The sequence below is a fragment of the Pan troglodytes genome, chromosome 19 (genome assembly GCF_028858775.2).
Source record: "Pan troglodytes isolate AG18354 chromosome 19, NHGRI_mPanTro3-v2.0_pri, whole genome shotgun sequence".
Lineage (NCBI taxonomy): Eukaryota > Metazoa > Chordata > Mammalia > Primates > Hominidae > Pan > Pan troglodytes.
In genome coordinates, this window is record NC_072417.2 from 23,074,198 (window position 1) to 23,087,389 (window position 13,192).

Genomic DNA, 13,192 nt, shown 5'->3' on the forward strand with positions numbered 1-13,192 from the left:
CTCCTTGGCCACCTCTGCCTGAGCATCTCCGAGGACTCGTAGATTCGTAGGGGAGGGAAGCAGGGGACGGGGTACCCCCGGGGTCGACCCGGCGACTGCCTGTCTGGGGCCCGGGGGCAGGAGCGTGGCTGCGGCGCCCGCGTTCGCCCCTCTGTCGTGGTACCCCAGAGAGGCTGCCCCAGCCCCAGCTTGGAGCGCCCCGCTTGACCCCAGGCTGTGGAAGCTGGGGTTGGGGTGGGCAGAGGCTCTTGGCGAACGCCGGGCTCTACGCCTCTGGGATTTCTTGCACCTTCGCTACGGGTCGTGTCACTGCGGAGTCCTCTCACGCCCGCGGTACAGACCCCTTCCCATCGGCTCCTTCTCCCCGCCAAAGATGCCCCGGCCTCCAGGAGGGCTTCAGGGATCGCTGTCACTCCAACCATCAGGAAGGGCTGGCATGTCCGTCTGGGTTCCTGAGTCTCTCACAGGCGTCCTGTCCTTCCTCCTAGATAAAATATAAACTAGCCAGGTCACTTATATGCTGCTAGCATGCCCCATGGCTCCCCCTCCCTTGCTAGTCCCAATCCTTAGGAGCAGAAGACACCTCTGGAGCCCCCCAGCATTCCCTCTCTGGTCAGACTAGGCTGCCCTGTCTGCAAAATACTGGACCTCCCAACCTACATCCCCAGCTGTGCCCTCCACCCAGCTCCTGGGGATGTTGGGTCCCAATACCAGGGCTGGGACCTCAGACTTCTGCTAGGGGTGCTGAAGGCCAGATACCCGAGATGGTGTGGGGTGTGGTAGGGCATGGTGGGTGGGCCGCTGAGTCCCCACCCTGACCTTTTTGGTACCCATGCTAGGGGACCACAGGTCGCTGAAGAACAAGATTGGAGGCAGGAAACCCCTTCCTGGGTCCTCTGCTTCTGCAAGGACCCAGGGCCTCTGCTGGGGATGAGGGAACTGCCTCTAGCTTGTGACACTCCCACCCCCCGCTCTATTTTAGGCCCAGGAGAGGTGAGAAGGCGATTGCCCAGGAGGCGCTGACATCAATGCAGGGAACCAAGTGACTCCCCCCACCCCCAACCACCTGCCATGCCAGACCCAGATGCTCAGTAAGGCTGAGCCAATTCTTCCTTCGCTCTGGAGACATCTTGAGAACCTCCTCCAAGATGTAGGCATGAGGAGGCTCCTGGGAATGAGGGCCTACTAGGTGGTATTCCTGGAAACTCATCATGAGCCCAGAGGGAGAGATTGTGCTCCCCATTTTACAGATGGGGAAACTGAGGCTCTGAGAGGTTATGTGAGCTTCTCAAAGTCACACAGCTGGTGAGAGGCACATCCCATACTCCATGGCCCCACTCCTCTTAGCCACCCCTAGTCCTACTTCCATCTCTGCCCTCCATTTGGGACCAGAGGGGACTGGTATATCTGGTCCCATGCACCCTCACCACACACCCCAGACACGAAGGTGGCTGTCCTGCTGCAGCCTGCCCATGTCCCAGGGCCACATCAGCAAGTCCTGATCAGGAGTGCCCCCCAGTAGGCTGGGTGAGGTTTGTCATTTCACAGTGGGAGCCCGGGGCTGGGAGAGTCTGGGTCCTCCAACATGTTCAAGACCACAGAGCAAGCCCAATCTGTGGTCCAGGCCTCTTCACCAGAGGCATGTTCCTACCACATCGGTGGCCCTGGGACCCTAGACTTCCTGTTGGGGAGACCTGATGAGCCCTAAGAGTGACTCTCCCTGGTGGCACGCTGGGCTAGTTCCAGTGGAGACTCGGTCATATGGCTCCCTGGCCCCCATAGCCACTTATATTCTTGGGTTCCCCGGCTCCCAGCAGATCTGGCTAGAACTTACTTTTTTTTTTTTTGAGACAGAGTCTGGCTCTGTCGCCCAGGCTGGAGTGCAGTGGCACGATCTCGGCTCACTGCTAGCTCCGCCTCCCAGGTTCACGCCATTCTCCTGCCTCAGCCTCCTGAATAGTTGGGACTACAGGTGCTCGCCACCACGCCCAGCTATTTTTTTTTTTTTTTTTTGTATTTTTAGTAGCGACGGGGTTTCACGTGTTAGCCAGCATGGTCTCGATCTCCTGGCCTCGTGATCCACCCACCTTGGCCTCCCAAAGTGCTGAGATTACAGGCGTGAGCCACTGCACCCGGCTAGAACTTACTATTTTTTTTTTTTTCTTTTGGAGAGTCTCGCTCTGTCACCCAGGCTGGAGTAAAGTGGCAAGATCTCAGCTCACTTCAACCTCCACCTCTGGGGTCAAGTGATTCTCTTGCCTCAGCCTCCCAAGTAGCTAGGACAACAGGCATGTGTCACCATACCTGGCTAATTTTTTGTAATTTTAGTAGAGACGGGATCTCACCATGTTGCCCGGGCTGTTCTCAACCTCCTAAATTCACCATGTTGTCCAGGCTGACCTCAACCTCCTAAATTCAGGCAATCTGCCTGCCTCCCAAAGTGCTAGGATTACAGGTGTGAGCCACCATGCCTGGCCTAGAACTTTCTTTTTTTTTTTTTTGAGATTGAGTTTCGCTCTTTTTTTTTTTTTGAGATGGAGTCTCGCTGTGTCACCCAGGCTGGAGTGCAGTGGCGCCATCTCGGCTCACTGCAAGCTCTGCCTCCCGGGTTCATGCCATTCTCCTGCCTCAGTCTCCCGAGTAGCTGGGACTACAGGTGCCCAACACCATGCCCAGCTAATTTTTTTGTGTTTTTAGTAGAGACGGGGTTTCACTGTGTTAGCCAGGATAGTCTCGATCTCCTGACCTTGTGATCCACCCGCCTCGGCCTCCCAGGGTGCTGGTGGGATTACAGGGTGAGCCACCGCCCCCAGCTGGAGTTTCGCTCTTGTTGCAATGGCATGATCTCGGCTCACCGCAACCTCCACCTCCCAGGTTCAAGCAATTCTCCTGCCTCAGCCTCCCGAGTAGCTGGGATTACAGACATGTGCCACCACGCCCAGCTAATTTTGTATTTTTAGTAGAGATGTGGTTTCTCCATGTTGGTCAGGCTGGTCTCGAACTCCTGACTTCAGGTGATCCACCCACCTCGGCCTCCTAAAGTGCTGGGATTACAGGCATGAGCCCACCGCACCCAGCCGACCTTTTTTTTTTTTTTTTTTTTTTTTTTTTTTTTTTTTTTGAGATGGGAGTCTCACTCTGTTGCTTAGGCTGGAGTGCATTGGCATGATCCCGGCTCACTGCAATCTCCTTCTCCTGGGTTCAAGTGACTCTCCTGCCTCAGCCTCCCAAGTAGCTGGGATTACAGGTGTGCACCACCACGCCTGGCTAATTTTTGTATTATTAGTAGAGATGGGGTTTCGCCATGTTGGTCAGGCTGTTCTCAAACTCCTGGCCTCAAGCAATCTGCCTGCTTCAGCCTCCCAAAGTGCTGGGATTGCAGGCAATAGACCTTATTTTTTAATTTTTTGAGGGTCTCGCTCTGTTGCCCAGGCTGGAGAACAGTGGCACAATCATAGCTTCCTGTAACCTTGACCTCTTGGGCTCAAGTCATCTCCTGCCTCAGCCTCCTGAGTAGCAGGGACTACAGGTGGCGTCACCAAGTTTGGCTTTTTTTTTTTTTTTTTTCAGACGGAGTCTTGTTCTGTTGCCCAGGCTGGAGTGCAATGGTATGACCTCGGCTCACTGCAACCTCCTCCTCCCACCGGGTTCCAGCAATTCTCCTGCCTCAGCCTCTCAAGTAGCTGGGATTACAGGTGTGCTCCACCATGTCTGGCTAATTTTTTATTTTTAGTAGAGATGGGGTTTCACCATGTTGGCCAGGCTGGTCTTGAACTCCTGACCTCAAGTGATCTGCCCACCTTGGCCTCCCAAAGTGCTGGGATTACAGGTGTGAGCCACCGTGCCCAGCACTTTTGTATTTTTTGTAGAGATTGGGTTTCATCCTGTTGTCCTGGCTGGTCTCAACACCTGGACTCAAGAGCCATTCAAGGCCGGGCGTGGTGGCTCAAGCTTGTAATCCCAGCACTTTGGGAGGCTGAGGCGGGTGGATCACGAGGTCAGGAGATCGAGACCATCCTGGCTAACACGGTGAAACCCCGTCTCAACTAAAAATACAAAAAATTAGCCAGGCGTGGTGGTGGGCGCCTGTAGTCCCAGCTACTCGGGAGGCTGAGGCAGGAGAATGGGGTGAACCTGGGAGGCAGAGCAGCCTCCCAAAGTGCTGGGATTACCAGGCATGAGGCCGATGCTTGGCTAACAAAACTTCTTTTTGTAGAGATGGGGGTCTTTTTATGTTGCCCAGGCCAGTCTCGAACTCTTGGACTCAAGTGATCCTCCAGCCTCAGCCTCCCAAAGTGCTGGGATTAGATTACATCTGTGAACCCTGGCACCCGGCCTTGGCTAGACCTCTTGCCTCTCCCTTGACCACAGTCCCCAGTCCCTGAGGTTCCACCTCCCCTGTCTTATGCTTGCCTCAGCTCTCTTAGGAGCTGTGGGATCCCCACACAGAAAGCTTGCTTCACGTTCTCTCACCCACCGTCCCTCCTGAGGTCAGGGCTGTCTGTTTTCTCATTGGTGGCCCTTCATCAGACTGGGACTTCAGAAGAGCAGGGCTTGTCCTCCTCATCAGACCTGACCCTGATAGCAAGGGCTGTTTTCTGCTTAGATCGGGGCAGGCCTGTGTCTCCCCCTCAAACATAGGGTTCCCTGGGGGGCCCCACCTCAACTTCATAGCTATGGCTGGCTCCTTCGGTCCATCCATTGAGGCTGGGGCCACTATTTCTGCTGCCCTGATGCCACTCTTGGGGTTGCTCTTGCTGAGGGAGCTGTGGGGCCCTGAGGGGTGGGTCTCTGGCCTCCCTTAGGAAGCCCCTTCCCTAGGAGGCCAGAGCCTCCTTCCTTCTGCTGCTCTTCTAGCTCTTCAGCCGATTCTCTCAAATTTTCCTGCATAAGGGCCAAGTTGGGGATGCAGGGCCAAGACCTTGTCTCCGCAACTCCAGGTTAAGGAAGAGGTGCTGGTTGCCCCCAGCCCTGGGGTGATACCACCGGCAGTGATTCCTGCCAGTGGAGGCCGTCCAGGCCTGGTGACCAGCCTTAAGTCCTGCAGCACAGACCATGCTAGTCAAGGGGGCAGGATTCAGGTCTCCAGGCTGGGGTCCCAATCCTGCCTCCCCCACAAACTGGCTGTGTGACCTTGAGCAAGCCCGCTGGCCTCTCTGGGCCTTGGTTTCCTCATCCACGACACAGGGGTTAGAAAACCACCCCCCTCACAGTGCTCCTCTCGGGGATGATGGCTGAGCTGCCCATGCTTGGAGCAGCGTCTGGCACATGAAAGGGGCTCAGTCACCCTGGGCTCGCACCGTCCAAGGTGCCGAGGAGCAAACCGGCTCCCTGGCCCTTGCCCAGGACCCCAGGCCTCTCTATGGCTTGGGGTCCTCGGGGTCCTCTCTCTACCCAGCGCAGAGAGAACCTGTGCCTGATGTCGTGATGTGGAGGGGTGGCAGCAGGGGAAGTGCCTAGCATTTGGACAGGAAGTTCATCCTGCTTCCTCTTAGATGCCAGCCCAGGGTCCAAGGACCGTTCTTCTCATCTGCATAGCTCTCCCAGGAAACCTCATGCTCCTCCCTCTCAGGCGTCCAAGTGGCCCCTCTTTTAATCTCTGAAGCTCTCAGGCTTCACCAAGGGAGGAGTTGGGGGCACCTGGGGCACCAGGATCCCAGGCACACTCATCCTTTGGGAGGTCTGTGGGGCACAAATACAGTCACACCCATAAGGGCCCAAGTGCCACTTCTCTTCCACAAAAGGGATCCTCCTGGAGCTCAGGAGAGGGCCCTTGGGAGGGGGCCTGGGACAGGGGGTCTCACAGTGCCCCTCAGCAGCTTCATCCACAAATGCTCACCCAAGATGAGGACGCCAGTTACCAAGGGACACTGCCAGGTGGGAATTAGTGAGAATAAGCTTTATGTAAGTTTAGGAGGGAGGCCTCACAGGCATGTGTGCCTGTGGGTAATGTTATTTTTTGAGACAATGTGCCAAGCTCTGTGCCACATACCTCACAAACACATCTGATTTCATTCTTGTGATTTCCTAGCGAGGTAGCAACTATGATTATCTCCATTTTTCGTATTTATTTATTTATTTATTTATTTTCAAGACAGAGTCTCGCCCTGTTGCCCAGGCTGGAGTGCAGTGGCACAATCTCGGCTCACTGCAACCTCTGCCTCCCAGGTTCAAGTGATTCTCCTGCCTCAGCCTCCCGAGTAGCTGGGCTTACAGGCATGCCAGCATGCCCGGCTAACTTTTGTATTTTTAGTAGAGATGGGGTTTCACTATGTTGGCCAGGCTGGTCTCAAACTCCTGACCTCAAATGATCCGCCCGCCTCAGCCTCCCAAAGTGCAGGGATTACAGGCGTGAGCCACCGTGCCCAGCCTAGATTACCTCCATTTTTTAGATCAAGAAAACAGTTTGAGCTAGGCACAGCTGAAACTCCCCTGGGAAGGGGAGCCAAGGTCCAGGATGAGAAGGAGTGCTCGGGTATACAGCACTCCTGCTGGTGGCAGGATAGGGAAGGACATAAAAGATTTGCTGGCAGTCACAGTATTTTATTATTGGAAAGGGTCCTGAAATCATCTCATCCAAGCCCCTTACTTAAAGACGAGGAAACTGAGGCCCGAGTAATAAAGGCATTTTTCTGAGGTCACAGTGAGTTGGAGGCAGCTAGCTCCTGCATTCCACCCAGCAGAAGGGAGTTGGGGTGGAGCTACCAATCGGTCACATCTGCCGAGAAGTGAAAGGCTCAGTGAGAAGAGGCAAGAACAAAGGCCTGGGGACCTAGTCTGAGGAAAGTAGTTAGGGCTGGAGGGCTCTTCAGGTGTCTCGGAGCTGACTCAGGGCAGACAGCAAGGCCTGTGCTGAATGAACGAACGAGGGAATGGGCAATGGTGAGGAAGGGCAGGGGGACAGGAGAACCAGGCCACTGAGGGGCTGCTGCGACCAAGGGAGCCAGGCTTCAAGGAGGAAAGAAAGGAGAAAAGGAACCAACTTTGGTCACCAGTAGCCTGTCCATGACCTTGGAATAGATGATCTTAGTGGAATGCTTCAGGCAGAGCTACCCAGGAAGGAAGTGTGGAAGGGAAGGAGGTGAAGAGGAGGCGGTAGGTATAGACCGCAGGAAGGAGCCAGAGAACAGAAGGTGGGAGCCTTCAAGTATTTGAAGTCGATTTACTGAATCAACTCAAGTGTTTTCCAGGAGAGGAGCATGACATTTTGGGGCAGAGGGGAAAGGTGGCAAGTCTGAGAAGGAAACCAACAAGAGTGGTTGGCGAGGTGGGCTGGAGGGCCAGGGACAGACAGCGTGACTTGTGGAGGGAGGACACCTCTTCAGAAAGAAACGGCAACATGTTGAAAAGGGACTGACTGCAAGATGAGGCAATGCCCACTGGGTCTGGGTAAAAGTCGTCTGGTGCGATGTGGAAAGGGGGCTGGAGTGGAAAGGAGTCTGAGCAGTGCTCACGCCAAGGAGCCACTGCGGGACCTCATTCACATCAAGCAGCACCCATCCATCCTGGGTCAAGTCTCAGGTGTTCTGGGTTCACCTCTAACCTGAGTCTACAGCCAGGAAGCCGCAATGGAGAAATGGCTGAGGAGTGTTCCAGCCTTGGGGTTTGGCCTGGCAGAGATGTCCAAGGTCATGATCATTGAGATAGGAGGGGAAGGCAAGGGTACACGGATGTGAGGTTCGGGGAATGGGTCCTGCAGTTGACAATGAGGGCACCCGAACCCGGCACCACAGGCTTTGTGTGAGCAGCAGGTAAAGGTATCCAAGTCTGAGACAGGGGCAAGGGGAAACTTCCTCATGCAGAGGGGTGGTGTCATGGGGAATGAGGCAACCCCATGTCACAAAAGGAAAGGGACGAACCCAGCAGCGTGCAGACATAAGCCACGGTCTGGCTTCAGGGAAGAGGAGTGGGTCCTTAACAGGAATGTCCGCTGGGGCAAAGGAGTTTTCTTGGGAGGGATGGAGGGGCATGTCCTCTGCAGGCGACCACTCCCCAGGCAGCAGAGCCAAGTAAGTGACCAGATGAGACTGGGTAAAGGAGGCTGGGCAGGGACAGAGGCAGCCCTGCTCCCTGGAGCCCTTGGGCAAGGCCGGCAGGAGGGTTGTGGCACTCACACATGTGTGACTTGCAGGAGGTCCCATCCCACCATCTAGTGATTCTGTCCATCGCTGCTGGCCCGCAGCCCTGCCTTGGGTCACTGGAGGGCAGATCAAGGACCGACACATGGCATTCCAGCCCCATCTCTTTGCTATTTGTAATTAACAAATTTATTTACATTTCCTGAACCAAAATTAATTGTAAAATTTAACAGGAAGTGGGTAACATGACCTCTAAGGTGGGCTGTACACATAGTTGCTCTATTTCCAAACTAATAACTTGAGTCCTCACCCATAGCTGGGCCCCCCCCTTCTTCCTTTGAAAGGAGACACAGAATAGCACCAGGCTTCCGGAAGCTTCAACATTTAAAGAGACAACTCTTTAAATGCACGGACGCAGAGAAGGGTGAGAAGAACCACGGTACAAATTGTAATGAAAGAAAAAGTGGCCAGAGAATCGATAGCAAACCCATTTCTGTCTCCAGATTAATGACTTGGCTGCCAGAAATGGGGGGAGGTCCTTGGGGAAGGAGAGGAGGGAGCGAGGGAGGAGGGTGATGTGGAAGTTGGCAGGTGACACACTGGCCCCGGAACAGCCGAACTTCGGGCAGGCAGCTCAAGCTGAAGAGGCAGAGAAGGGCCGAGAGGGGTCCCAGAGGGGGCTCTGGCCACATCCTGGGCTCAGGGGAAAGGTCAGTGCTAGGCCCCAACTAAGTGCCTGGGGGAGGGAGCTCTGTGAGTGGTGCAGCCCAAGCCCCTCCTCTGCTTCATATGTTCCTGAGGATCTGTGTGCGGGAGCGTGGGGGGCTGGGGGAGGGGACAAACACAGGCATTTTGGAAAGCAGGAGCGGCCACATGCTCGTGAGAAAGGAGGCCGGGGTTGGGGGTGGAGCACACCAACAGCTAACCCGCGGCTCTGCAGAGAGGCAAGGGCCTGTGGAGGGCCAGGAAGCCGGGCCAGGACTCCTGCTGCCCCAGCTCCTTTGTGGTCCCTCCCCATGCCAACTTTGCCTCTGCCTCCTGGCGTGGGCGGCCAGCCTCAGCTGGGCAAGCACACTGTAGACTCTGCCTGGTCAGGAACATGGCAGGAGGCGGGGGTAGGAGAGGGCAGCCCCCAGCCCAGATTCTCTCCCAAAGACCTGGCCAGTGGGAGGGGTGGCTCTGTCAGCTCCATGGAGCTGAGCGTGACAGCTGCTTGCTGGACTTCAAAGGCCAGGCCCGGGCCTCCTTCTGGCTCTTTTGGGGAAGTCCTGGGGTTCTGCCCCTCCTGCGTCCTGGTCAGCCCTGGCCGGGTGTGCAGCACCCAGCAGAGGAGTAAGTTGTATCTGTGGCCCTTCAATCTGGAGCTGCCTGGCCCTGTGAAGAGCCAAGCACCTTGGGGACTCATAGGAGCAGCTCTCTGCCAGCATGGGGCTGGGGCTGGGGCTGGGGTTGGGACCAGGGCTGGGAGACAGGGAGACAGGGCACCTGGAGAGGCTGGGGGGCCCAGAGGCATCGGGAACAGCTGGCTCCCGCACTGGCTGGCAGGGGCTGCAGGAGGGAGGTAGACCTGCTCTCTACAGGTGCTCCCGAGGGCTGCACACTGGTAGCTGAGTACAGGGGAGCTGATGGCCAGCCTGGAGCTGTGGGGCAGCTGGGGAGCTGGCCAGCCTCCTGGGATACAGGGCCAGTGGCTGTACACTCAGAATCCTCAGGCCCTGGGGGCCACCCTTTCCCCAGCCAGGAGGGCTGTGTGGCCCAGAACTCTGCTGGTCTGTCTGTGGGCTGCCAGGGGAAGGGGTCTGGGAGAGAGAGGCAGGTCTGTGAGTGGCACAAGGGCTGGAGGGAGGCGAGGAGCCTGGACTCATGGCCTGTAAGGGGAAGAGAGGGAAGACGCTTGCCATTAGTTGTCCTGGTGCCGCAGGGGTTGGGGGCTATTGGGACAAAAAATGAAGCCGGTGGCCAGGAGGCCCCCACTCTCTTCTCAGCACTGCCACTGGGGAACTGAACCTTCCGCTTGTGGCCAAAAAGTGCCAGGTCTGGGCCAGAGGAGAGTTCCATAAAACCAGAGCTAGGCAGGAGGCATTGGCAAGCAGGGCTCCTGGACACTGGTATCCCTGGGGGGTCCACAAACACATCAACTGACACCCCCAGGTCCTGGCAGCTTGCTATAGGTCCAGGTACCTCACCAGTCCCTGCACGTTCAGCTGGTGCCTGCGTGCTGTCCACTGTCCCATCCTGCTCTGGGATACCTGATGCCTGGCAGCTGTCTTCTTTCCTTATCCTGGGAGATGCTGCCCTGGGATGGGAGGGCTGATGGGGGTGCAGAGTCTCAGGACAGAGAGGGTCACAATCAGAAGCTGGGGAACCTGACCACCTGTTGGGACAGAAACACTGTGAGCTGCAGGTTTCAACTTCACAGCAGGCCTGGGCCAGGGCTGAGGGCACAGGGAGAGCTGCCACAGCTGGCGGTTCATGTGCCGAGAGAGCTGCCTTCTCTGAGGCCCTGTGTGAAAGTCCTCCTGTTTGGGTCTAACCTGCCGTAGCAGCCAGCACTGTGTGCACTTCTCTTGGCTCTGCGGCCTGTGGTTGGGGCCGGCCAGAGGAATAGGTTAGAGGCTATTCCATTTCATGACTTCACAGAGGAGGCTGTGCCCTTCGGCAGCTGAAGAAAGCAGCGCAGTGCCTGGCTGTGCAAGTTGAGCTTGAGGTGGAGATTTGGGGTGAGAGGTGAAGCCACAGCCCCAGGTGGGAGAGGGTCTGCCTTGCTGGCAGCAAGGGGAAGCAGGGCTCAGAGGGCCCTGGAATTCCCACCAAACCCCATGCAGTCCTTTCTGGGGGTGACTTCTACAGAGGGGAAAGACTTTGCTTTTCACCTATTTAGGAGAGGCCCAAGCACTAACCCCCTGCTCCCTGGCCAGAACTGCTTATCAACCACATCAAAGCCCGTGGAGTTGGAAGGGAGCCACAGTCTAGTCCGGGTCTAGTCTTCATCAACTGAAGCCACAAATGGAGGTCTTTTTATTTTTTTTGGCCAGCCCCAAAACAAACAGGACTGAGGATAAGGGGAAAGGAAGGTGAGAAAAGAGGAAAACATCACAGTCTGGTCCCAGCAGCCACCAACCTGAGGGTCTCTTCCCACCCAGAGGGCAACAGAGGAGAGAGCAGACACAGTTGTGCCTGCCAGCGTGGCACTCACCTGGGGAGGCCAGCCTGGAAAGGGATGTCTGCAAAGCTGTGGCTGAGCTGAGCAATGATCCTGTCCACTTCTGCATATAGATGGGCTTCCAGGGCAAAGCTCCGGTGCTGGGCACTCTGAAGATGCTGCCGGCGGGGAAGAGGAGCACAGGGCATTAGATGAGGCCTGGGGGGAGGGGACACGGAAGCTGACCTCCCAGCCCATGCTCTGGCCCTGGAGGACAGCCATAGCAGCGTAGACATCGCATAGGAAGGACTCATCCCCAGTGAGCAGGCTCCCTCAGGGCACTCTGGGAGCAGCTGCTTAACGGGGAAGGGGCTCACCACATGGAGCTCCTCGAAGGCCTCCTGACAGCACTCGCAGTAGCCTTTCTTCCTCCTGGGCATGGTGCGGGCAGCTGATCGTGGGCTTGGCTCTCCATCCTTGGATTCTCTGGGGAGGGTACATAGTGCGGCAAAGTGGTTACTGCTGGGGCCCTTGGGGGGAGGAGCCACTACTTAGAGCCTGGAGCCTAGGTCAGGGAGGGGAAGGACCAAGATGGCCAAGGGGCTGTGCAGGCACCGGCAGGCAGGCCTTCCCTGAGCTTGGTACCAATCATCTAAGAATGGCAAGAGGGGAACAAGGAAGAAGATGTCTGGAGACCTCCCTGTGGGCAGCCTGTCTTATCTCTGTCCTTCTCTCTCTCTCTCTCTTTTTTTTTTTTTTTTGAGAGAGTCTAGCTTAGTCACCCAAGCTGGAGTGCAGTGGTGCGATCTTGGCTCACGGCAATCTTCACCTCCTGGGCTCAAGCCATTCTCCTGCCTTAGCCTCCCGAGTAGCTGGGATTACAGGCGCCCGCCACCATGCTCAACTCATTTTTGTATTTTCAGTAGAGACGGGGTTTCACCATGTTGGCCAGGTTGGTCTCAAACTCCTGACCTCAGGTGATCCACCTGCCTTGGCCTCCCAAAGTGCTGGGATTACAGGTGTGAGCCACCGCGCCAGCCATCTCCGTCCTTCTCTTAAACGACAGGTGAGGATGGGATGGTGATGGCTGCAGCAAGAATCCCTTGTAGGAATTCCAACTCTGTGCTCAAACCTACACCCACATTCATGAGACCTGAAAGATGAAAGGGAAAAGGTCTCAACCACAGTGAAGGGACTGCTCTTCTTTTCCACCCTGAATGTCTCCCCAGCTTGGTTCAGTCTGTCCCTTCTCTCATGCTGCCTTGGATCTCTCACAGCTGTCCTCACTGTCCGCTAGGACTTTCAAACCTTCCTCAAACCTGACTTCTTTTTTTTTTTTTTTTTTGAGATGGAGTCCTGCTCTGTCACCCAGGCTGGAGTGCAGCAGCACGATTTCGGCTCACTGCAACCTCTGCCTCCTGGGTTCAAGTGATTCTCTTGTCTCAGCCTCCCGAATAGCTGGGATTACAGGAACACACCACCACGCCTGGCTAATTTTCTTTTTTTTTTTTTGTATTTTTAGTAGAGACAGGGTTTCACCATGTTGCCCAGGCTGGTCTCAAACTCCTGACCTCAGGTGATCCGCCCACCTCAGCCTCCCAAAATGCTGGGATTACAGGACTGAGTCACCACATCCGGCCAAGCCTGAATTCTTATCTGAATATCAGCCCCATATTTCTAACAACCAAAGGGCATTTCTATCTGGCTGTCCAGCAAACTCGACAAGTCCAAAACACTCCTTTTAAAGACTTCCTAAGTATGACACAAAACCCAGAAGATATACAGAAAAACTCATAAATTCAGCTATATACAACTTTAAAATATGTATGCATGGCAAAGAATCATTAGCAAATGATATGGTTAGGCTTTGTGCCCCCACCCAAATCTCATATTGAATTGTAATCCCTATAATCCCCAAGTGTCAATGGAGAGACCAGGTGGAGATAACTGAATCAGGTGGTTTCTCCCATGC

At 55.6% G+C, this 13,192-nt stretch overlaps 1 protein-coding gene across 29 annotated transcripts in view; it reads right to left on the reverse strand.

The window, feature by feature from the left end:
• Positions 1-303: 303 nt before the first annotated feature.
• DBF4B (DBF4 zinc finger B) overlaps positions 304-13,192 on the reverse strand; it is a 50,356-nt gene continuing 37,467 nt past the window's right edge. For 25 of the 29 annotated variants that reach the window (XM_063798442.1, XM_063798438.1, XM_016931636.4 and 22 more), the window contains 3 exons: positions 11,598-11,706; positions 11,275-11,399; positions 8,245-10,452 (listed from right to left, as the gene is read on the reverse strand). In XM_063798442.1, coding sequence (XP_063654512.1) covers positions 9,480-10,452; positions 11,275-11,399; positions 11,598-11,706 — 1,207 coding nt within the window. In that variant the 3' untranslated portion in view covers positions 8,245-9,479. Of the gene's footprint in view, positions 485-7,398; positions 8,198-8,244; positions 10,453-11,274; positions 11,400-11,597; positions 11,707-13,192 lie in introns of those variants that run through there. The other 4 variants (XM_063798448.1, XM_054671374.2, XM_063798440.1 and 1 more) reach the window with 4 other exon arrangements.